A 22875-nucleotide genomic window follows, 5' to 3' on the forward strand; every position below is an offset into this window, starting at 1 on the left:
GGTATAAGGTTTCCTGCCTGAGCAGGGGGTTGGACTAGATGACCTCCAAGGTCCCTTCCAACTATTACTACTATTACTATTACTACTACTATTATTATTATTATTATTATTATTATTATTATTATTATTATTATTATTATTATTATTAAAATTTATTATAGCCACCCAATTCCAATAGACTCTGGACAAAATCTTTAGAAACAGATAAAAGCAGAGCCTGTTTGGGTTAGTGGTTAAGGCACCAAGCTCAAAAGCGGGAGACGGTGAGTTCAAATCCTGCCTTAGCCATGGAAAGCCCCCTGGGCGACCTTGGGCCAGTAGTCCTTGCTGAGGGAAAGCCACCTCACAGGGTTGTTGTGGGGAAAATAAGAGGAAGAAGAAGTGTTGCATATGTTCACCGGCTTGAGTTAATTGTAAAAATAATAAAGGCACATAGACACATAAATAGATAGTAAAACCCAGAGTAAAACCACCAACACAGCCCAGCTAAAACAATCCAAAACAGGGTTCTTCAAACGTGGCCCTTTCATGACTTGCGGGCTTCAACTGCCAGAATTGCCTGGTTGAGGAATTCTGGGAGTTGAAGTCCACAATAATAATAATAAACCTTTATTGTCAAAGTACAACATGTGTACATTGAGATTAGCTGAGCCTCCACCCCCCCTGCTCTCTCCCCCCAACACACCGTGAGAACAAACCCTCCATCCTACCACACCATGTGAGCCAAGTCATCAAAGGGCCGAGTTTGAAGACCCCTGACCTAAAATGACAGAGACCCAGTTGCAACCCCAAGAGAAAATTGCTCTAGGAATGGGGGGGGCTCCTAAGCCCTCCTAGGAGACCCCCTCCCCACAGGGGGGGTTCAAGCCAGCCCCCACCGGCCGCCCTGAGCACAGAAGAGATCTGCTCAGGACAAGGGTCCTTGGCCCAGAAGGGGGGAGAAGCCTTATTGCCCCCCTGGTAGTTGCTGGGGGGGGCTCCCCCAATCCTGTTTTGAGACCATCCGCATTGGGCACCGTCCACCAGCCCCACTTTTGGAAGGCAGGCAGGCGCAGAAGCTGCTCCCCCCCCCCCGAGGGGAGCCTGGAAACGGGGGAGCCCTGTTCTCAAAGGGGGAGGGGGTCCCTCTGCCCCTTTCAGCCCCCCCCCCAGACGAGCGAGGCAAAACCTTCGCCATCCCCACAACACGCCCTCCCCCCTCCGCGGCATCGACCCAAATCACCGGGGAGCCGCGATGGAAGGGCCAGTCTGTTGGGGGGGGGCGGGGGGGTGTCTGATTCAGCCCCCCCCCCACGCGGAGAGATACCCCCAAACGCGGCTCCTCCCTTGGCGGCCTCCGGGGAGCCTGGGCACCAGGGCAGCCTCGGACCCCTCGGGGGGGGGAATACGGGGGGGTCCTTTGCCCCCCACCCACCCAGTCCCGGAGAAGCGGTGGGAGGGGGCGCATTCAGCTGATTTAGGGGGCGGGGCTCCCCCCCCACAAGCCAGGCAACTGTCCAACCGGGGAAGCGGCCGGAACCTCGCCCCCTCCCCGCGATCCCCGTCCCGGGGCTTCCGCGGCGCCTGCGGGCGGGCGGGCGGGGGGGGGCGCACGGAAGGGGCGGGCGGGTCGGAGGCGGATCGGCGCCCCCTTCCCCGGCCGCACTTCCGCCTGACGTCTCCACCTCGGGGCGGGGCACCGTCGGGTCGCGCGGCGGACGCGACAGGAAGCAGGTAGCGGAGCCTCCTCTGCCCCGGACGGGCCAGCGCGGGGAGTCGCACCGCCCCCCCCACACACACACACACTCGGCGTGGGAGAGGCGGGAGCGGGTCCGGAGGGGGTATCACGTCGGGTGGGGGGGGCAACGGGCTCCGTGCCCGTCCGGAGGGGCGCCCCCTGGTGGGGGCAGATGCCCGCGGCCGCCTTCGGGGTAAGGGCGGCCCCGTGTGTGTGTGGGGGGGGGCGCTGCTGCGCGGTCCGAAGGGTGCCCCCCTTTTCGCCCCCCCCGACCGCCCCGTCTCTGCCTCCCCCGCAGGTGGCGGCGGCGGCGGCGGCGCTGCTGCTGATGCTCCCGGCGCTGCAGCGGCTTCCCGGGCGCCTCTTCTCCTCTTCCTCCATGGCAGCCGAGCCTCCTCTTCCTCCCGCGGCGGGCGGCAGCCTCTCGGCCGCCTTCGTCACCTGCCCCAACCAGACGGTGGCCAAGGACCTGGCCAGGTGGGCGGGGGGCGTCCGGCGGGGGGGGGGAGACGGGGGTGGTCTCCGCGGGGGGGGCGTTTGCTGAGCGCCCCCCCTCGGCCGGTCTCCGCAGGGCCCTGGTGGAGCAGCGGCTGGCGGCCTGCGTGAACGTCCTGCCCGGCGTCACCTCCATGTGAGTCTCGGGGGGGGGAGGAGGGGGCGGTGGCTCGGAGGGGAGGGGGCGTCCCGGGCTCAGCCTACCCCCCCTCCGCCTCCCTTGCAGCTACCGGTGGAAGGGCGCCGTCGAGGAGGACGCAGAGGTGCTGCTGGTGAGTGGGGAACAGAAGGGGTGGGCCTTTCCTGGGGGGGTCGTTTCCCCCAAGCTCCACCCGCCCCCCTCACTCTTGCCCGGTGGCTGCTCGAAGGGGGGGGACCAGCCTTGCACCTCCCCCCCACCCCGGCGCTGCGACCGGTTGCAACTCTGGAGGACCCCCCTAAGCCTTGGGGGGAGGAAAGAGGGCTGTGGAAGACCCCCCCCCCTTTACCCCACCCTCACAACCTGGTTGTGGATCCATGTCCTGAACTCTCCAGTTGGACGAGGGGACTCGAACCCCGAGCGTGGCAGGCTGTTTCCTGCCGCACCAGCTGCAAAACGGACAGTTTGGCCAAGGAATTGGGGAGGGGGGCTTCCCCTCCCCTCTGGCCAGCCTCACACAAGAGCCCTGCTTGTCTATTTGGGGCTCCCTCACCTCTGCTCTCTTCCCCCCCCCCAGATGATCAAAACACGCAGTTCCCGGGTCTCCGCGCTGGCAGAGTATGTCCGGTAAGGCAGACCCCCCCCCTTTCCCTTGGCAGTGGATGATGGGGGAGGGTCAACAGCGTCTACATCACACACACACCCGCCCTTTGCCTTGCAGGTCGGTGCACCCCTACGAAGTGGCCGAGGTGATCGCCGTCCCCATCCAGCAGGGAAACCCCCCGTACTTGCGGTGGGTGGAAGAGGCCGTCCCCCCCGAATGAGGGGCCCTTGAGCAGCCTGTGTCCCAAATAAAGCCCCACCCCAGGCCTGAAGGGGAGGCCCAGGCCGCGAGGCTCTCGCTTCTGTCTGCATTTGTCCTGAGGGGGGCTCCTCAGATCCTGGGGGTTGTGTAGGACAAGGGGGCCTGGCTAGGGCCGGACCCCTCGCCCCCTGGCAGCTGCTGTCCCCGTGCCTGGGACCCCACCCTGGAAGAAACTGCGGCAGCCGAGTCTCAATGAAGCTCTTTATTCGGCCTCTGGCTGTGAACAGGCGGGGGGGGGGACAGCGGCATCTTGAACAAAGTCAGCAGTAGGGGGGGAGGAGGCAGGCGCCCCCCCCAGGAAGCCACATCCTGTCCCTCTTAGGGAGTCTCCCTAAAAACTTTACTCAGAAACAGTACAAAAATAAACGAACTCAGCCTTTGCTCCGGGGGGGGGGGGGGTGGCGAGGTGGGCCGGCTGGTGTGGGGCGGGAGGGGGTGAGCGCAGGCGGCGAGGCGGTGGGGCCCTCCGGCCGGGGGTCCCTTTCCCAGCTCCCCCTGCTGCCCTTCCTTCTGTGGAAATCGGGAGGGGGGGCTCACGGCTGCAGACGGGGGGAGGGCCCACGCTCCGCCCCCTCCCCCGGCCTAGAACATGCCTCGCCCGTCCCACTCCACCAGGTACTGGACGCTGCCGTCCGTGGCGATGCGACGGGCCAGGATGCGGACCGCCTCCCCCCGCGCCAGCCGGCCCATCACCCCAAAATAGCTGGTGCTGGCTGGGGCGCAGAGGGAGGAGGGCAGGGTGGGGGGCGGGGGCGGAGGCGTGGCTTGGCGTTTGAGGGGGGGCGCTGGGCAGGGCAGGAAGGCAGGGGCGGGGCACTCCGGACTCTGCTGCTCTGCGGCGGGGGTGGCTGCCACGCAGGGGTCGAGGGGGGGCTCACCGCTTCTGCTGCAAGAGAAGAGGGAGCAATTAGTGCTGGCCCCTCCCCCAGGCCAAGAACCCCGCCCCCCCACCACCGAGGGCCGGTGGTGTGGCCCCTGATGGGCAAATCCCACCTGGAGGCCTCCCCCCTCCTTTGGAGGTTTCCCAACCTGGAAGAGAAGGAGATGGGGGTGGGTGGTGTCTGGATGATCTCTGATCTACCTCGGAGACCCCGTCAGCCGTTGGGGTGCATCCCGTCCAGAACACGGGTGGCCCAGCTCCACAGCCATCCTGTGGCAGCTTCTGTGCCCTGCGTGGCATTGCCAGGACCGGGGCAAGTGGCGGTGGGCACCCCAGATGCTTTGGGGACCTTCCTGCCCAGATGGGGTGCGGGTCCTCTGAGTGGACTTGGGGAAGAAGCCCGTGGAAGAGACCACCAGCAGGCCGGGCAGTTCTGGCCTGTTTGACTTCCGGAATGCCCCCCCCCACAGCTCTGGGCGCTGCTTTTGCAGAAGCACTAACCCGGGGGGGGGGGTGTCACCTGACCGGCTCAGACCAGGGAGGAGGCCAGTGTGGGGATTGGGCCCTGCACCCCTGGGAAAAGCTACTTCTTCTGCACCCCTCTTTGTGCAAAGAGGGGGCACCCTGCTTTGGGGGCAAAGGAAGCCCCACGGGAGGCCCAGAAGCTCCAGTGGGTTGCCCACAGACTTGGCCCGTTGGGGCTCCTGCCCAGCCCATTAGCTTCCCTCAACGGGGGGGGAAGGGTGGCTTTGCCCATCGCCCCTGCGATGCCCCCTGACCTCGGCCCTTGGGAACAGAGGCCAACGGTCAGCCGTCCCTCAGACTGGCCCGCCAAAAATCATTTGGGGGGGGTCGCCTGAATGGCTAAGGGGCCCTGCCGATCCACATCTCGTCACACCACGGCAGCAGGGGCCCGGCACCCATCGGAGAACCTCAGTTCTGTAGAAGCACCAGCCACGGGAGCCCCTCTAGGCCAGATGCCACCCCCCAGTGGGATCCGGCGCCTGGCGCCAGAGGGACTCTGTGGGGAGCCCCACGCCGCTCTGTGCTGCCCTGCTCACCTCAAGGTCCCTGCGGTGTTGGCCGAGGGATGGAAGGAGGCGAACATCCGGATCGGGGTGCTGCAGAGGAGTAGGGGTGGGAAGAAAGCAGAGCATCAAGAGGGAGCCGCCCTGGTGACGGCCGCCTGCCCTCTACGCCCCCCCCCCTCGGCCACAGCCTCACCTGTCCTGGCAACGGGCATCGGTGTGGCGGAAGTTGTACGTGCTGCAGGCGCCGCCGTAGCCGCCGTAGCTCTGGTTAGGGCTGACCGCGGGGCTCTGCGCCAGCTCCTGCGAGAAAGGAGGGCCCCTTCAGGAGCAGCACAGACCCCCCCTCCTCACCCCCCCTCCCTCCACCCTCCACCTACCTGAGTGAGCACCCTGACCAGCCGCTCCCTCTGCCCGGCGCTGTGTTGCTCCGTGCTGAAGGCTGCCCCCGGGGCCCTCGGGCGACGGTGCCTGTCCCTCCTGGGCCCCGGCCCACGCCTGCCCTGCCCTGAAAGCAAGCTGTAAGGGGCCCTCCTTATCTGTGCAGCATGGAGGGGGGCTGGGGGGGGAAGGAGCTGGGGGTGGGGCACGGGCAGCTTCCTTCTCTCCCCAGGCCCGGAGCTCGGGAGGCCGGTGGGTGGGGCAGAGGGGAGGGCTGCTGCTCACCTGCTCTCAGAGAGGAGGAGGAGGGGCGGCCCGGGGGTCTCCGGGGCAGGGGGGGGCAGTCGCAGGTGCAGCCCAAAGAGCCCCTTGCGCTTCTTGATTTCCTTCCCGGAGATGAATCTGTGGGGCAGAGGAGGGAAGGGATGGGGAGCCCGCCGGAACAGGCGCCCTCCAGCAGCCCAGGCCACCATCAGGGCCACGGCCCCAAATGCTGTGGGTGGCACCCCCCCTCCACACCCCTGAATGGGGTGGGTGGCTTTGTACCTGAGGGGTTGGAAGCCCACCACCCGCCTCGCCCCCCCCCCCGGGCCCCCTTCGCCAAAACAACCACCTCCTCTACATTTGCCCCACTCGGTTACTAATCCGGCCCAGCCTGAGGCACCCACAGGGCCCTGAAACACCCCTAAACCGTTTCTCTTAACCCGCCCCCCCTAAATTTATAGCAGACCAAACAGGATCAGGTGCAAAAATGGAGTAAGTTGCACAAGGCAATTAAACAAGCTGCCCGCTTTTTGGGGGTCAAATCGCAGAACAAAACCTCAATGAAAACAAAGGGGCTGCATTTGTACACCAGGCTGAACATATTCCCCCCCCAAAAGAGCAGCTCCCTCGGGATGCTGTGCAAATGGGGGGGGGGCTTCATCTGAGCTGGGAGGGTCAACCCTGTTGGGGAGCAACCATCCCAATTGGGGAGGAGGAGGGGGTCAAACGGGGAATTAGCCCGGAGTCTATGCAGGCACAAGATCCGAGTTGCCTTGAAGGCCTTTCCCTCCCAGGGGGTTCTGGCGGTCTGGGAAGATTCCTGCGAAACGGGCACGGAGCAACAAAGTAGGACTGCTAAAATTCCAGCTGTTGGCGCCCAGCAGCCCTGATCAAGGCCTACCTGTCCTTGTGGCTGGTCAGGGCGCTCAGCAGCTGACTGTAGCGTTCCCCTTTGGGCGTCTCGGAGAGCTGCAGGGCCCAAGGAGGACAAAGACAATAAGCCACAGCCCTGCTCAACCACCTGAGGCGAAACGCAGCCTCCTTTCCCCAAAAAACGGAGCTATTCCGCAGCCGAAGAAAAGGGTCAGGTTTAGCCAAGGGGCCCCCGTAAGATGACGGCCTCCCTCAGGCTGCCCTTCCCCACCACCCAGGGTGGACGCCTTGCAGAATCGGTGGGAAGACCCCGGTCAGCCAGAGGGAAAAACCTCGGCCACGAAGGCTACGCTCATCCCTGGCCTGGCTGAGGTCCCCGGGGTGGATATACGGCAGGTATGAAATCCGTGCTTCCAAAGGAGTGGCCGCTGGGGTCAAAGGTCACCGGGGACCGAAGGGGAGGCTTCTCCAAGCAGCCGTGCTTATACCACGAATGACCGCTGCCCAGCACGCTGTCAGTTGCTCCGTGTTTTCCCACAGGGAAAGGGCCCGAGCCAGGGACGTAATTTGGGGCAGGGGTAGCTAGCAGCACCCATCCGCTTCTCAGCGCCCCCCCCTCGTTTAGCCCCTCCCCCCTGCATAACGCCCACGAGGACGCAGGAAGTCGCTGCCCTCCTTTCTTCAAAAGGGTCAGGAGCTGGGAGGAGATCTGCTACGTGTCCACCCCCAGCACGACGCAAACCAGCCAGGAAAGCTGAGGGGTCCCCCTTTGTGCCCCCCCCGGCCACCGCCCTGCTCTGACCTCTCCCAACAGGAGGCTGTCCCAGTTCTCGCTGGCGAAAGGCAGGATTTCTCGCTCAAAGTCGAAATATTTCTTCTTGCAGCAGATGCTGAGGTGGTAGAGGATGAGGTGGGCCACGTCCACCCTACAAGGCGCAAATGCCAGCCTGAAAGACGCCCGCCGGGCCAAGGCCATAGCGGCACCAGCCCACCCCCCGGCAAGGAGCTGAAGGACACGCGGGGCCAGCCTTTGCCCTCTGCGACCCCCACCAGAGGAATCCCCCCCCACACACACCACCCCCAGGCTTAAAACTCCTCTGCAGGCCAGCAGCCCCGCTGTGGTCAGGGCCCGGCCTCGGCCTCCCCTGCACCATGTGGCTCAATTTCTCTCCCCAGGCCGGAGAGGGTCACCCAGAGGCCGATGTCCAGAGGGGGCACCCCCAAAGCTGCGAACGTGGCGGAGACAGAAGCGCCCTCTGCTGGCCGGGGAGGAGAACAGCTGCCATCAGCCTGTGGCCCCGGAGCCCGAAAAAAAGGGCCCCGTCCCAGGCAGACTTTGACCGCAAAGGAGGCAAACGAGGCTGCCGGAAGGGCAGCACCTGGGGAGGGTCTACAAGAACGCAAAAGCCCAGAGCCCCCCTTGGGACAAGCCCAGGAACGCCCCCCCAACCCAGGCCCTCAGTTTGCACCGAGGCAGAGCAGCCGCCCATGTCGGGGACCTTAAAACCCTCTTGAGGGACTTTTGGGGTCACCACCTCTTTCGCCGGGGGGCTTCAATGCCTCCCCCGGCCAGGTGGGAGCCCCACACGCTGCAGTGGGGAAGGCCAGGGGCTCCCCTGCCCTCACCTTAGCCGAGGAGCCCCTCCCAGCCGGTCCCCCCCCCGAGACTCACCAACGCAAGGGCAGGCGCTGAACGCTCTCGGGCCCCCCGGTGCAGACGCAGCACTCAAAGACGTAGAACCTGCCCAGGGTTCAAGAGGTCAGCTGTGCCCGGTTGCCCCCCTCCTACTGCGTCCCTCCCCCCGGGGTCTCTCAGGCCGGGGTCTCACCTGTCCCCGTAGAGGAGGGGCTTGCTCAGACACTGGGTGCAGGCCTCGTGGAACCACTGCCCACAGCGGCTGCACTGCAGCATTTTCAGGTTCCACCTGGGCCGGCGGGAGGGAAGAATGGGGGGTCAGACCAGGGCGTGGGGGGGGAATCGCCTCCCCCCACCCCTTCCCAGCCCCCAGCCCAGGGCGCTCCCCCATCGGGGGGGGCCTGTTCCACTTCCACTGAGCCTTCCTGGATCGCCCAGACCCCCCCACACCCAGTCCCCCTTCCTCCCCCTGCCCTCCGCCGCCCCCCCAGCCGGGCACGCACTCACTCGCCGGGGCCCCCGCAGTAGCAGTAGCACTGCTGCCGGTTGGTGAGGTGCTCGGCGTCCCACTCGAGCGACGTCAGCTGGTAGGGCAGCACCAGCTTCATGCCCAGCATGGCCTTGGCGTACGGCCCCTTCTTCAGAGCCCCCCCGCGCTGCAGGAAGAGAGAGGGAAGCAGGGCGGCCCTGGGGGGGGCAGTCCGGGGGGAGGGAGAAGCGGGACCCCCCCACACACAAGAGCGAGCAGGAGCGCCCGAGGCCACCCCCGAAGACCCCCGCGGCTGGCCGGCAGGGCCAAGGGGAGCCGCTGCTTTGGGGGGGGGCGAGCGGACCCGGCTGGACACCCCCTCCTCACCTTGGTGGCCACGGCGAAGACGCACTGCCGGCACGTCCAGGCGGCGTCGCTGAGCACGCGGGGCAGGTGGCACTCCTGGTGGTAGGCTGCAGGGGGGGCACCCGGGCGGTTAAAGGGGGGAGCTGAAGGTTGCCCGACCCCCACCCCCTCGCCCGGCTGTTGCTCCCTACCCCCCCCCCCGACCGGGACGGGGGGGGGACTCACCGTGGCTGCATTTCTCGCAGCGGACCAGGCGGTTCTCCGGCCCGGCGGCCTCCGAGCGGCAGACGCAGCAGGAGGGCTCCTGGCCCGGGACGGCCGCTGCGGAGGGAAAAGGGTCAGGGGGCGCCGGGCGGGAGGGGGGGGCACGCGGACCCTCGGCCTCCCCGCAGCGGGAGGGGGCGAAGCAGCACCAACCCGGGTTAATGTCCTTCCACAGGACCAGGAACTGCGAGTCGTCCTCAAACTGCACCAGGCACACCTGCCGGAGGGCGTCCACCTGCGGCGGGGGGGGGTCAGCGGCGGGGTCAGCGGGCTCCGGCCGGGGCGGGGGCGCCTCCTCCCCCTCCCCCCTCCCGGGCCGCCCCCGCCCACCTTCTTGATGGTGCCCAGGTAGAGCAGCCCGTCGGTCCAGCGCGCCAGCACGTCCTGCCCTTCCCAGAAGCGGGGCCAGCCGGCGGCGGCGGCGGGGCTGGGCGGCGGGGCGGCGGGGCGGGCCGGGCGCTTCCCGGGGCCGGAGGAGCTCAGGCGGGCGCTGCGGGAGCCGCGCGGGAGGGCGGCGGGGGGCGCGCTCGCCATGGCATCGCCCCCTCCGCCGGGCCCGAGGGAGGGAGGGAGGGGGAGCCCCGAGGGGCTCCGGAGGGCGGCGGCGGAGGGAGGCCCGGCGCGGGTGACGCAGCTGCCGGAGCTCCGCCGGCGCCCCCTGCAGGGACCTTCGGGCGGCCGGGCCAGCCGTCGGGGGGCGCCCGGGGGGGGGCCGCTGCTCCTGCTCTGCGCGGGGAGGGGGGGTGCGATGGGGAGGGGGCGCGCCCGGGCTGCACCGGTGGGGCTGCTGGCTGAGCTGCGCGCAAACGCCGCCGGCCCCGCCCCTCTTCGGTCGAGAGGGCGGAGCCCCGGGGAATGAGCCCTCCGGCCCCGCCCCCGGGCGGGCCCCGCCCCTCCGTCCCGGCTTGCCTGGCGCCCCTGCGGAGAGGGCGGGGCTTCCTCCGGGGAAGGCGGGGGCGCGCACGCCCGCCCGCACGCGCGCGAGCCCGTCAGGTCCCCGCCTTCGAAATGGGCGGGGTCTCGGGCGGGGGGGGCGGGGCGACGGCTCCCTCAACGCGGTTGGTCGGCGGGCGGGGCGGGGCCCGGAGGCGGCTCCGGCCAGCCCATTGGCTGCGGCGCGCGCGGGGCCGGACGGGAGCCCGTTCGAATCGCCCAGACGTTGCCGGGCGGCCAGAGGAGGAGGCGGAGGAGGCGGCGGCGGCGGAGGAGGAGAGGCGGGAGTCCTCTGAGCGTGTGCAGAGCGCGGCCCCGATGCGCCACTCGGAGACTCGGGCCACGGAGCGGGCGGCTCCCCGGCAGCCCCTCGCCGCGGGCGCCGGAGACTCCCGCCTGCCCCGGCCCGGACTGCGGGGGAAGCGCGCGGCCGCCGACGAGAACGCGCCTCCGGAGCCCCAGGTCAGCCTCGCGGGGAGGGGAGGGGGAGGGTCGAGTGGGGGGGGAGGGTCGCACCCCCCGTCTCTTCACCCCCTTCCTCCTCCTCTTCCTCCTCTTCCTCCTCCTCCTCCTCCCTCGGCAGAAACGGGCGCGCACCGGGCCGGCGCCGGCGTCGAAGGTCGCGGCGTCCCAGGCGGCGAGCGCGGCCCCCCCGGGAGGGTCTTCCCGGCCCCGAGCGGCCCCCGCCGCGCCCCGCGGCCTCCTCCTCCGCGTCTCCGGTAAGAAGCAGCTCAGCCGGGAGGGAGGGAGGGAGGGGGGCATCGCTGGATCCGGTCCCTGAACGGCGCTCCGTCTCCCTCTCTCCCCGCAGGACGACGCGGGTCCTCGGCCAGGGCCACCATCGCCGCCCTCCCGACAGCAGGTGGGGCTTTCGTGGGGAGGGGAGGGGGAGACTCCCCCGGGACCCCTTCGGAGGGTCTCACCCTGCGCTCTCTCCCCCCCCTCTCCCTCCGCAGGGCTGAACGGCCGGACGGCTCCTGGAGCGCCACCCAGACAAGGTAGGGCACTCCCCCCCTCCGCTTCCCTCTCAGGCGGGTGGGGAGGAAGGGGCTGAGGCCCCCCCTTCTCCTCCTGACCCGGTCTTTCTCCCTCCCCCCCTCCTCTGCCCAGGCCCCCCGGCCAGCGGGCAGGAGAAGCGGCGAGCCCCCTGGGACCTGAAGGGGCAGATCAGCGACCTGCACGCCAAGGTGGGCGCCTACAAGGAGCGGCTCCAGGGGCTGCTGGGGGAGAACGAGGCCCTGAAGAGCCAGCTGGGGGGGCTGCAGCAGGAGCTGAAGGAGGCAACCGCCCAGAATGCGGAGCTCAGCGGCCGGGCCAGGTGAGGAGGAGGAGGAGGAGGCGGCCGAGGGGGCTTTGAAGGGGCCCGGCCGCCGCTCTTGACCCTCCTCACGGCCTTTTGCAGCCAGTTGGCTTCGGAGCTGCAGGCCTGCCGAGACCAGGCCAGGGAGAGCGGCCAGAAAGTCTCGGAGCTGCTGGAGGAGGAGCGGCGGCTGGAAGAGACGTGCCGGGGCCAGGCCCAGAGGATCGGGCAGCTGGAGGCCCTCAACCGGGAGGCCACGGAGGACAGACGGGAGCTGGCCGTCCGGCTGGAGGCCCGAGAGGTGAGAGGACGGGCTGGGCCTTACCCGGCCACTCCTGGTGCCCCGCTTACGTCAATGCGCAGAACTCGCCAGGCCCTTTGCTAGCAAGCAGTGACAGGTGGGGAGGATAGGGAGGCAGACGCTGCACGCAGGGCTGCCCTTTCCTGAACCCGCTTCCCGTTTGGCCATCGGTGCTCCTCCTCCTCCTCTTCCTCTCGCCACCCCTCTTGAGCCTCGTTACTGCTCACTGCCTTTCCTGGGCCAAGCAAGCCTTGGCGAGGGGCGCAATGTTTTCATCCTCTCCTCCCTCTGGCCCGGTCAGCTGGCTGGCTTCAGGCATTGGTTAATGCTGCAAAGTGGCCCAGATTGGCACTGGGGGGGTGGGGTGGGGAGGCGGAAGCCGGCCAGTTGCCTCAGATCCAGGTTTAAAGCCGGAGTCTGTGCCCCTTTTCTGCCCGGCTCCGCTGGCCTCCGCTCTGCCCGCCGCTGGGTCACCTTTCCCTCCCTCTGGCCGAGGCTGGTGGTGTGAAGGTCCCGCCCCTTTTCATGAGGGGTGGGGTGAGGCTCAGCGCACCCTCACTCTTCCCCTCCCGCCTGCCCAGGGGGAGCTGCTGCTGGCCGAAGAGGGCCTGGCCGAGCATCGGCAGCTGAACGAGACACTGACGGCCCGCCTGGCGGTGCTGGAGGAGCAGCTGCACACGGGCGAGATGGAGCGACGCGGCCTGCACAACGCCCTGCAGGAGCTGAAGGTGGGGAGGCAGGCAGCCCCCTGTGAGCATTGGGGAAGGGGGGGGTGTTCCTTTTGTCCCTAAGGGCTGCCTGAAACACACACACACACACACACACACTCCTTTCGCTCTGTTCCAGGGCAATATCCGGGTCTTCTGCCGAGTGCGGCCCTTGCTGGCCAGCGAGAGGCAGGCTCAGAAACCCTCCAGCCACCTGCGCTTCCCGGCCGACAACAACAAGGGCCTTGTGCTCTCCAGGGTGGAAGAGGTCAGTTTGCGCCCCCCCAACACACGGGTGTATGTAGAGGCCCACCACAGAGAGCGAGAATGTCATGGGAGGGAGGCAGGGGTGGCATTTGGGGGAGAAACGAGCAGCTGAGTTTCTCAAGAAATGCTTTGTGGGGGGGGGCATCTCTCACGACTCGGCCCCTTTCTCCCCCCCCCCCCGCAGTCCCACGTTGGCCGCGAGCGCAAGGAGGACATCAGCTACGAGTTCAGCTTTGACCGGGTGTTTCCCCCGTCCAGCTCTCAAGAGAGCGTCTTTGAGGAGATCTCCCTGCTTGTTCAGGTGGGGGGGCGTCACGGGGGTAGCGGGGGGCCTCCCCCTGCTCTTGGCCAGGCACTCACCCTCCTGGGTGCTCTCCTCCTCCGCCAGTCTGCCTTGGACGGGTATCACGTCTGCATTTTCGCCTACGGGCAAACGGGCAGCGGCAAGACGTACACGATGGAGGGCCGCAGCGACCTGGGCCCCGAGGCGGCAGGCGTGATTCCTCGGGCCGTGCGACAGATCTTCGCCACCTCCCGTGAGATGGAGACCAAGGGGTGGAAGGTGAGGGGGGCAAGCATGTGTTTGTGTGTGTAGGGGGGGGTCTGTGTCTGTCTGATTTACGGGGGTCTCTCGCATCCAAATCCTCGCCGCCCCCAGCCAGCAAAATCAGAAAACGAACCCCGAGTTCCCCGGGCCATCCACTCTCTCTCCCGCCAGTACCAGTTCACAGCCAACTTCCTGGAGATCTACAATGAGACGCTGCGGGATCTTTTGTCGCTGCGGCCAGAGCAGAACGGGGAGCTGGAGATCCGAAGAGTGAGCCAGTTCACGGAGGAGCTGCACGTCCCCAACCTCTCCTACGTGGCAGTCTCTTCTGAGGAGGAGGTACCATCACACATGCACCCACACCCTCTCCCCCTCAAAGGAGACAGAAGGCGGGCTCTGGGGGGGGTCTCTCCTGTGCCTCTTTCTCCTTGCCCCACTCCCCGGCAAGGCCTCTGCAACCAGCCCAGCACCCCTCACCCTTGCACCTTCCCCCCCCCTTTTCTGTCAGGTCCAGAAGCTGCTGCTGACGGCCCAGGCCCACCGCTCCGTGGCCAGGACCAACCTGAACGAGCGCTCCTCCCGCAGCCACAGCCTCTTCCAGCTCCGCGTGGAGGGCAGCAACGCCAGGCGGGGGCTGCACACCTCCTGTGAGTGGCGGGCGGGGCGGGGAGAGGGCAGACGCCGAGACGTCCGGGGCCCCGTGGTGGGGCCACCCTCCCACGCACACATGGCTTCGGATGGGTGGGCCCCCCTGATCTCCTGCTCTCCTTGGGCCGGCAGCCATGCTGAGCTTGGTGGACCTGGCGGGCAGCGAGCGGCTGGACAAGTCTCTCTCCACGGGGGAGCGGCTGAAGGAGACCCAGGCCATCAACACCAGCCTCTCCAACCTGGGCCTGGTCATCACCGCCCTCAGCAACAAGGTAGCAACCCCCACTCTCTGTGTGTGTGGTGTGTGTGTGTGTGTGTGTGTAAAGGGAGCGGCTGGGGGGTCCAGAGGGTCCTCCCTCATGCCTGCCCCTCTCCTCTCGCCCCCCCCCATGCAGGAGGCCCACATCCCTTACCGCAACAGCAAGCTGACTTACCTGCTCCAGAACTCGCTGGGCGGCAGCTCCAAAATGTGAGTGGCTTTGGTGGTGGTGGTGGGGGGAGGGGAGGGCTCTTGCCACCCCTGCCAGGAGGGAGGGGGCTGTCCTGGGACCCACCCCCCCCCACACACACACAGACACACTCACAGTCTCCCCCCCCCCCAGGCTGATGTTTGTGAACGTCTCCCCTCTGGAGGAGAACTTTGCCGAGTCCCTGAACTCCCTCCGCTTCGCCAGGAAAGTGAGTGGGGGAGGGGGCTGCGTGGGGGGGGAGGGGGGGGCTGGAAGCGGCTGAGGACACCCACCCACCCCCTTTCACTCCCCCCCTCCCTTGCAGGTGAACGAGTGCGTCATCGGCACGGCCTCCAGCAACCGGAAGTGAGGGTCTCTCTGCGCGCCCCTCCCGGCCACCCGTGTTCGTGTTTTTAATTGTTGCGCCGCTTTTACGTCCCGCGCGCGCGTGTGTGTGTGTTTTGTGTGTCTTCTGTGACTTTCTTCAATAAAAACGGGCGCGCTGCCCAAGCCCCAGCCCGGCGCTTCCGCCTTTCCTTCCCGGGGGGGGGGCACCGGGGGGTGGGGGGAGGGGAAGAGCGGCGAAGCGCCGGACTCTCGGCTCCCGCGGCCAGGCGGGCAAGGAGGCGCATGCGCAGTGCTCGGCTGCGGCGCTGTTTGTTCTCCCCCCCCCCGGCGTGCTTGGAAGAGTACGTAGAGCGCAGCCCCTCCAGGGGGCGGGGCTTCCGAGGTTCAGACATCGACATCCGGTCACGTGCCGGGAGACGCCGGGCGGCGCTTTTTCTTCCCTCCCCGCGCTCCCTTCCTTACGGGAAGATGGCGACACCCCATCGCGGCGGGGACCGACGGTCTCCCGGCGAGGAGACGCCCGCGCTGCCGCCGGAGGAGACGCGCGCGGGGAGGAGGCCGCCGCAGGACCCGCCGCCTCCTCCCGGATCCGTACAAGAACATGGCGGCGCGGGGCGCCCGCTTCCGGTCCTGCGCAGTGGGCGCGGCGTCAGGAGGCGATTCGGGGCGAGGCGAGCGGAATCGAAAGTCGAGGCGCGGGAGGAGCGGCCGCCGCGCTCGCGCCCCGCCAGGAAGAGGGGGAGACCGCTCTAGGACGCTCCCGCCTCGCCGCCCCCCGCCCGGCGATGCCCGCCGCCCTCCCTTCCCGCCGGCCATGAGCTCCCCGCCGCCCGCCTGCATCATCGTCCTGGACGAGGACAGCGGCCCGTCCCCTCCGCCCGCCGCCGCCCCCGCAGGCGAGCCCTCCGCGGGACCCCTGAACGGCAGCGCCGGGGAGAAGGGGCTCCGCGACGAGAACCAGCGGCTCTTCCGGGAGGTGAGGTGGGGGGGCTCCCAGCCGGAAAGGGGGGCTCCCCGTGGCTCCCTCCCCCTCCCGTGGCTGCTCCTCCGGGGGCACCTCAAAGGTCATCCAGTCCAGCTCCCTCCGCCGCCCCGTCCGTGCGGGACGCTCGGGAATCTCTTCCCTCCCCCCCACTTTTTGGAGGGAGGGGGAACTGCCCCCCCCTAGACCAGCCTGTGGGTGGAGGGGTTGGGGGCTTCCCTGGGAGGTGACACCCCCCCCAACACTCCCTCCTGTCTTCCCCACCATTTCCCAGAAAACACAGACACACACACACACACACACACACACACACACACACACACACACACACACACACACACACGGCACTCGGGCTGTTCTGGTCAGGGAACTCCACAGCAGTAGGAATGCAGGAATGGAATAGAGCTGGAAGGGACCTTGGAGGTCTTCTAGTCCAGCCCCCTGCTCCAGCAGGAGAACCTCTTATACCGTTTCAGACACCTCTTCTTAAAAATCTCCAGCGATGGAGCCCCTCGCAATTTCTGGTGGCAAGCGGTTCCCCTGGTTAATTGTCCTCACTGTCAGGAAGTTTCGCCTTAATTCCAGGTTGCTTCTCTCTCTGGTCAGTTTCCAACCAATGTTTCTTGTCCTGCCTTCGGTTGCTTTGGTGAACAACGTGCCCCCCCCCCTTCTTTGTGGCAGTCCCTCAAATACTGGAACGCTGCTATCGTGTCTCCCCTATTCCTTCTTTTCTTTAGCTAAATCCAATTCCTGCAGCCGTTCTTTGTATGTTTTAGTCTCCAGGCCTTTGATCATCTTAGTTGCTCTTCTCTGAATTTTTTCCAAACACTCAAGCTCTTTTTTGTGATAAGGTGACCAAAATTGGCTGTAGCATTCCTGTTAGTAAAAGGTAAAGGTTGCCCCGCACATGCGTGCTAGTTGTTTCCGACTCTAGGGGCCGGTGCTCGTCTCCGTTTCAAAGCCGAAGAGCCAGCGCTTCTCCGAGGACGTCTCCGTGGTCACGTGGCCGGCATGACTAGACGCAAAAGGCGCACGGAACGCTGTTACCTTCCCCCAACGTAGCGGTCCCTATTTTTCTACTTGCGTTTTTACGTGCTTTCGAACTGCTAGGTGGGCAGAAGCTGGGACGAGTAACAGGCGCTCACTCTGCTACACGGCACTCGGGATTCGACCCGCCAAACTGCCGACCTTCTGATCGACAAGCTCAGCGTCCTAAGCCACTGAGCCACCGCGTCCCTGTTGTGGCCTTACTAGGGTTTTATAAAGCGGTACTAATACCTCGTGTGATGTTGATTCTATACCTCTGTTTATACAAGCCAAGATTGTGTTAGCTTTTTTGGCGGCTGCTGCACACGGTCGGCTCATGGTCAAGCAATCGTCCACTAGGACTCCGAGGTCCCTCTCACAGTGGCTGGTTTTTGAGCCAGGTCTTGCCCAGCCTGTACTTCTATCTTTGGTTTTTCCTGCCTAAATGTAAAACTTTGCTTTTCTCCACCTTGAAACTCATTTTGTTGGATGGGATCCTTTATTGAAGTCTGTGGAGATCTTTTTGGATCCTGAGCTTGTCTTCTGGGGTGTTGGTTGCTCCGGCCAGTTTGGTGTCTGTCCTCTGCGGATTTGATGAGTTTCCCTTCAATTCCCTCCTCTTGAGTCATGGATGGAGATGTTGGGGAGTTTCCTGGGCCTCAGACGGAGCCTTGTGGTTCCCCACTGCTCACTCCCCTCCGTGCGGATGTGGCGCCATTGAGGGCTACTCCATGAGTAAGGCTTCTCAGCCAGCTGCAAATCTACCTGGTGGGGATGTTGTCTATCCCGCCTGTTTCTTTCTTCCCAAGAAGGAGGTCGTGGTCTCGGCTGCCTGGCTGAAGTCTAAGCATACCACATCCAGTGCATTTCGCTGCTCTACTAGTTTACCCACTTTATCAAAGAATGAGATAAGATTGCTGTGGCACGATCTGTTTTCGACAAGCCCGTGCTGGCTACTAGTTATGACTTTATTTGCTTCTAGTTGTTCGCAGACCTGTTTTTGGGTTATCTTTTCCAAGATCTTCCCAGGTATTGAAGTAAAACTGATCGGTCTGCAGTTTCCTGGGTCCGTTTCTTTTGCTTTCTTTTTCTTGAAGAACACCACGAGGGAGGTGTCGGATGGCACACGTAACACGCAGCAGAGGGAAAAGGTGGGGGGCCCCCTTTACACCCGCAGCGACCAATCATAGTGCAGATCAGGGGTCCCTGACCACCACCACCCCAGTCCGCGGACCAGCAGCACAGCCAGGAACCGGTCCGCACAAGCAGAGCATCCCACTCCTGCGGGATGCAGGCAGTGCCTGAAACCAGCCACACACAGACACACAGACACCCCTGAGATCCATGGCAAAGCCTCTCTCCACGGAACCAGGTGCCCCAAGGGTTTGGGGGCGGCTGGTGCAGATCGCCTCAGGCGAGAGCCAGCCAGCCAGCCACCCTCCAACCCATCAACTGCCGTGGCGTGTGGTTCGGGCCTGTGGTACGCTTTGCTCTTTCGGCGACTAAATGGCGCCTCCTGACGGAGGTCTCCTCCGTCCTCAGCACTCCACCAGCTCCGGAGGCGCACCCCCACTTTAGAGCCTCCTTTCTCTGTTGGCACCTCTTCCAAATTTCTCCCTGTGGGATTTTGACCACCTTCCCCACCACCCCCGATGGCCGCTGTCCTTCCCTAGCAGGGTACAGGGGCTTCTGCGCCCTTTCACTCTGTCAGGGTGTTGGGCAGCAGCTGCCCGAATGAAGCCAGAGACGACACGTACGCGTATTGAATGGTTAGGTGAATTTAACATTTACAGCAGGCAAAAGATATTCAGGAACACAGAAACGTCCTGAGGTAAATCTCAAGCAGCGTACAGAGCACACATACAAAAAAAAGGCGGGGAAAAACCACCCCCCTTACACCCGCAGCAACCAATCACAGTGCAAATTGCCTCAGGCAGGAGCCAGCGGTCTCCAACCAATCGACCGCAACTCAATTTAGCATCCTGACGAGCAGACTTCTCCTCATGGAGCTTCCGGCTCCAGCCCAGCTCCCGTTTCCTTCCGGGTGGGAAGCTGCGGAGCAGGCGGAGGCCAGCCCGGCTCTTCCTTGAGCCATGCCTATCCTGCCCCTTTTTCCCCTGCAGTTCGTGGCCTTCTGCTCCAGGCACACCGAGGACCACCCGGAGGTCATCTCCTACCTGTCTGGCCGGCACCAGAAGACCAGCCCGGAGTACCTGGCCTCCGTGGAGTTCCACAACGTTCTGAGGCGCTGCCTGACCCGGGTGCAAGCCAGGAGAAACAAAATCTACGTCTACATTAATGAACTCTGCACTATCTTCCGGGCCCATTCGCAAAGGAAAAGGGCCGCGACCACCAGCCCCGCAGATGCCCAGGATGCCCCGGCTGCCGCCCCCGCCTCCCAGGCGCCCTCCGAGCCCGCCAAGCCCTGCCCGGGCTCCAAGCGGCAGATCCGCTACCTGGAGAACCTGCTGCGGGTTTACGCCAATAAGATCCAGCGGCTGCAGGAACAGGAACTGGACCTGACGGAGCTGGACAGCCAGGATTCGGCCTACTTGCAGGAGAGCCGCCTCAAGCGCCGCCTGATGCACGTCTTCAAGCGCCTCTGCCAGCTGAAGGACTGCAGCAGCCTGACGGGCCGCGTCATAGAGCAGCGCATCCCCTACCGCGGGACGCGCTACCCGGAGGTCAACCGGAGCATCGAGCGGCTGATCAACCAGCCGGAGGCCTTCCCGAACTGGGCCGACATCCTCAAGGCGGTGCAGAAGGCCAGCGCCCGTCACAGCCTGGGGCTGCCCAAGCGCCAGATGGAGGTCATGGCATCCGACGCCTTCCGCGACGTAGGCCCCCGGCTGCAAGAGCGGCGTCACCTCGACCTGGTCTACAACTTCGGATGCCACCTCACCGATCAGTACCGGCGTAGTGAGTGCTGGGGAGGGATGGGTGCCCGGGGCCCGAGGGGACTCTTGGCGGCCCCTGGTTCCACCCAGGGTGACCCCGTTGTCGCTCCCAAATTCAACCCCTTGAGGACTATTTTGGTGCCTTGGATGATGCCAATCCCGATCTTGTTTAAGGCAGTCCTGGGAGCTCCCAGTTTGGGCACACAAAGGAGGCACCCCACAGCTCTTGTTCCTGGTTCCTTAGGCTGTTGGGAAGGGAAAAAAAGGCTAGACTCCTGCCTGGGGCTGCCGTGGGTTCTGCCTAAACCTGTTTTCCGGGCTCACCCACTCTGCCAAAACAAGCCCTGGATGAAACGAGGGCTGCATGAGCACCTCATGTTCGTTCAGGTTAAGGCTGCAAAAGCTGGGCCTTTCCCCGTACGGCAGCCTGCCCTTGGCTGATAATCCCAGGCAGGGGGGCCCACAATCCCTGCCCCACAGGAGCTTGGGCCCACACACCCACCTCTCCCTCTTAGACACCACCACCACCCTGCCCATCTTGTCTGGGAGGGGAGGTACAGCGGTGCTGTGCTTCACCTGGCGGCTTCTGGCAAGATCCCAGGTGGGGCCTTTGCGGCCGTTTCCCACAAAAGTGGGCAGAGGAGGCACCCAGCCATGCCCCACCAAGGCACCTTGGCTGTGGGGTGGGTGGGCAGAGGCTGGGACAGACCTCAGCGGGTGAGGTTTGGGCAGAGAGCGGGCAGGAGCCCGTCAGGTGAGGGGAGGGCTGGTTTTCCGGCTTCGCTTTGCTTGTCCCTGGGCCCTTTGATTGGGGCCAGGTTTCCAGGGGCTTGAGGGAATCCAGCCTTCCGGGGGGGGGGGGCTTTGACGTTCCCCCACCCGCCATTTTCCAAGGGCATTGCCGTGATCCTCCACGGAGGGGAGCACCGTGTCCCAGGGTGGGCGGGCTTCCCCCTCAGCACCTGTCCTTCTCCTGCCCGGCAGACACGGACCCGGCGCTGGGGGACGTGGAGTTGGCCCGGTGCCTGCAACGCAACCACGCGCTGGGGCTGCAGCGCCTGGAGGAGGTGATCACCCAGTTCGCTCAGCTGCAGGAGGAGGAGCAGCAGGCGGGGAGGGCCCCCCGGCAGGACGGCGGAGGGGGGGCCCAGCCCAGCAGTGCCGCGGAGGGGGAGCCGGCCTCCCCGAATGAGTCCGTCTCGGGGGCAGCCGCCAGAGAGGTAATGGGGGGGAACCCTCTGCGGTCCCTGTGGGGACCTGGAGGCATCCAGAGGGCCAGGCAGCTCAGTGTGGGTGGGGGACCTGCCCCCCATCCTTTTGAGGGGCCAGCAGAGCTCACCAGAGGGGTCAAATCAAGGGGGGGGCTCTTGGGTCCGGCCCAGTATCCCAGTCCTCTTTAGCCCGGGGAACACTCACAAAATGGCTGCAAAGGGTAGAGATGGTGTGAAGAAAGGGGATGAGTCTGGCTCTTCCCAGACCCCGCGCGGCCTCCCGATTTGGCCCGCCTCGCAGGGCTAACGGAGCCGATTCCCTTGTTCTGTGGGGGAGGGGGAGCCCCTCTGGTCGCCAGGGGTCATCCGGGCTCAGTGCGAACCCACCCGACCTCTGCACTAGGACAGCGCAGGCCCCAAGGAGGCCAGTAAGCAAAAGGAGTCCTGTGAAGAGGAAGACGATGAGGAGGAGGAGGAAGAGGAGGAGGAGGAAGAGGAGGAGGAGGAAGACGACTCCTCGGAGTCAGACCTGGACGCAGAGCTGGCCCACTGCCTGGTTGGTGGAGAGGAGGAGGAGGAAGAGGAAGCGGCTGCAGCGGCAGGTACCCTTTTGGGGGTGGGTGGGGTAAAGCTCCTCTCGCCGACTCCTGCTTCCTTCTTGTGGCCATGAGTTCTGCAGGTTCAATCTGCATTAATGGCCTGGAAGTGTCTTCTGCCAGCCCCACCGTTCCGGGGCAGAAGGGGGAGGGGGAAAACTCCTGGGGGCCTTCCAGCCCTCCTCTTCCTGACATTTAGGGAACCCCCCCCCCCGAAATTCCTCTTGATGCCCTTTTCCCCAACCTGGCTGCCCCAGGCGAGGGGGTTGGGAGGGGGTCGCTCCTGTCGGGGAGTTGACCTGGCCCGCCCCTGCCCTCCTCTGCCCCCCCCTTGGCAGGCGAGGAGCCCCCTGCTGCGGACGCCGACGCTGACCAGCACATGGACCTGGAGGTGCCCCAGGTGGTCCTGTCCTCCGAGGAGGAGGAGGAGGAGGAGGAGGAAGACTCCCCTCCCCAGCAGCTGCTCCTGCAGATCAAGGCGGCCGGGCTGCTGGAGGGGGAGAGCAGCCCAGCCCCCTCCCCGCTTCAGGAGGAGGAGGAGGAGGAGGAGTGGGAGGCCGCGGGCCCCGGGGACCCCCCTCCTCGCAAGCGCAGCCGCTGGCTGGAGAACGGGGGGCTCAACGGGCAGCCGCCCAGCAAGAGGAGCCGCGCGGGGGGGCAGCCCCCGGTCTCCAGCAGGTACGGGGGAGGGGCCGGGAGGGGGTAGGGAAGGGCGGGGGGGTGTTCCGGGCCCCCCCTCTCTCTCTCACGCCGGCCTCTCTCCCTGCCAGCAGCACCGGCAGCAGCAGCGGTCAGGGCTGCATCCGAGTGGCCAGCTCCGGCTCGGAGGGGGAGGGGGAGGCGGAGGCCTGGCCGCCCAGCCCGGCCCCCCCGGCCGACTCCACCCGCCCGGACTCCCCCGGCCTGGGCCTGGTCTCCAGCAGCAGCCCGGCCCCCCCGCCGCCCCCGCCGCCGGAGAAGGAGGAGCCGCCGCCGCCGCCGCCGCTCGCCAGGGTGGGTGCCGGGCTGGGGGAGGGGCTGCAAGCGGGGGGGGGCGCGGGGAGGACCCCCTTGCGGGGAGGGGACCCCGCTGACCGCTCTCCCTCTCTTCCAGACCAGCGTGGCCACCCAGTGCGACCCGGAGGAGATCATCGTCCTCTCCGACTCGGAGTAGCCGCGGGCGGCCGGCGGAACTTTCTACTCGGGGGGGGGAGGGGAGGGGGAGGGGCGGGAAGCGGACGGAGAATAAAAGCGACTATTTTTCTGCACGGAGCCCGCCCGGAGCCTTCTTTGCCCGAGGGGGGGAG

General features: G+C 65.9%; 4 protein-coding genes across 6 annotated transcripts; 3 read left to right on the top strand and 1 right to left on the bottom strand.

The window, feature by feature from the left end:
• The first annotated feature begins 1724 nt into the window (after positions 1-1724).
• Positions 1725-3246, top strand: CUTA (cutA divalent cation tolerance homolog). Of its 2 annotated transcripts, none has more exons than XM_083357199.1 (6): positions 1725-1910; positions 2016-2194; positions 2289-2348; positions 2439-2484; positions 2929-2978; positions 3073-3246. In XM_083357199.1, the coding sequence occupies exons 1-6, from the start codon at positions 1890-1892 to the stop codon at positions 3173-3175; spliced, it is 459 nt and encodes a 152-aa protein (XP_083213325.1). In that variant the 5' UTR covers positions 1725-1889; the 3' UTR covers positions 3176-3246. The 2 variants fall into 2 exon arrangements, with proteins under 2 accessions (XP_083213325.1, XP_083213326.1); XM_083357200.1 differs by having other exon boundaries at positions 1795-1928; positions 2064-2194.
• Positions 3247-3403: 157 nt separating this feature from the next.
• PHF1 (PHD finger protein 1) lies at positions 3404-10083 on the bottom strand. Of its 2 annotated transcripts, none has more exons than XM_083353196.1 (14): positions 9708-10083; positions 9531-9612; positions 9339-9434; positions 9135-9220; positions 8786-8934; positions 8472-8567; positions 8315-8383; positions 7445-7568; positions 6671-6738; positions 5791-5907; positions 5505-5643; positions 5321-5427; positions 5158-5217; positions 3404-4099 (listed from the first exon to the last, which is right to left on the bottom strand). In XM_083353196.1, exons 1-14 carry the CDS (start codon positions 9909-9911, stop codon positions 3799-3801), a joined length of 1698 nt encoding a protein of 565 aa, XP_083209322.1. In that variant the 5' UTR covers positions 9912-10083; the 3' UTR covers positions 3404-3798. The 2 variants fall into 2 exon arrangements, with proteins under 2 accessions (XP_083209322.1, XP_083209321.1); XM_083353195.1 differs by having other exon boundaries at positions 3404-4102.
• Positions 10084-10232: 149 nt separating this feature from the next.
• Positions 10233-15045, top strand: KIFC1 (kinesin family member C1; the record flags this gene model as incomplete). Its single annotated transcript, XM_083353194.1, has 16 exons — positions 10233-10772; positions 10894-11029; positions 11122-11172; positions 11267-11308; positions 11421-11628; positions 11713-11911; positions 12493-12639; positions 12758-12886; positions 13070-13186; positions 13274-13447; positions 13604-13771; positions 13941-14079; positions 14213-14352; positions 14476-14549; positions 14683-14758; positions 14855-15045. 16 exons carry the CDS (start codon positions 10233-10235, stop codon positions 14897-14899), a joined length of 2385 nt encoding a protein of 794 aa, XP_083209320.1. The 3' UTR covers positions 14900-15045.
• Positions 15046-15406: 361 nt separating this feature from the next.
• DAXX (death domain associated protein) lies at positions 15407-22836 on the top strand. The gene is made up of 7 exons (XM_083354159.1): positions 15407-15853; positions 19009-19804; positions 20767-21002; positions 21397-21595; positions 21928-22267; positions 22363-22582; positions 22683-22836. Exons 1-7 carry the CDS (start codon positions 15479-15481, stop codon positions 22740-22742), a joined length of 2226 nt encoding a protein of 741 aa, XP_083210285.1. The 5' UTR covers positions 15407-15478; the 3' UTR covers positions 22743-22836.
• Positions 22837-22875: the final 39 nt, after the last annotated feature.

This window comes from Vipera ursinii (assembly GCF_947247035.1).
Source record: "Vipera ursinii genome assembly, chromosome: 2".
NCBI lineage: Eukaryota > Metazoa > Chordata > Lepidosauria > Squamata > Viperidae > Vipera > Vipera ursinii.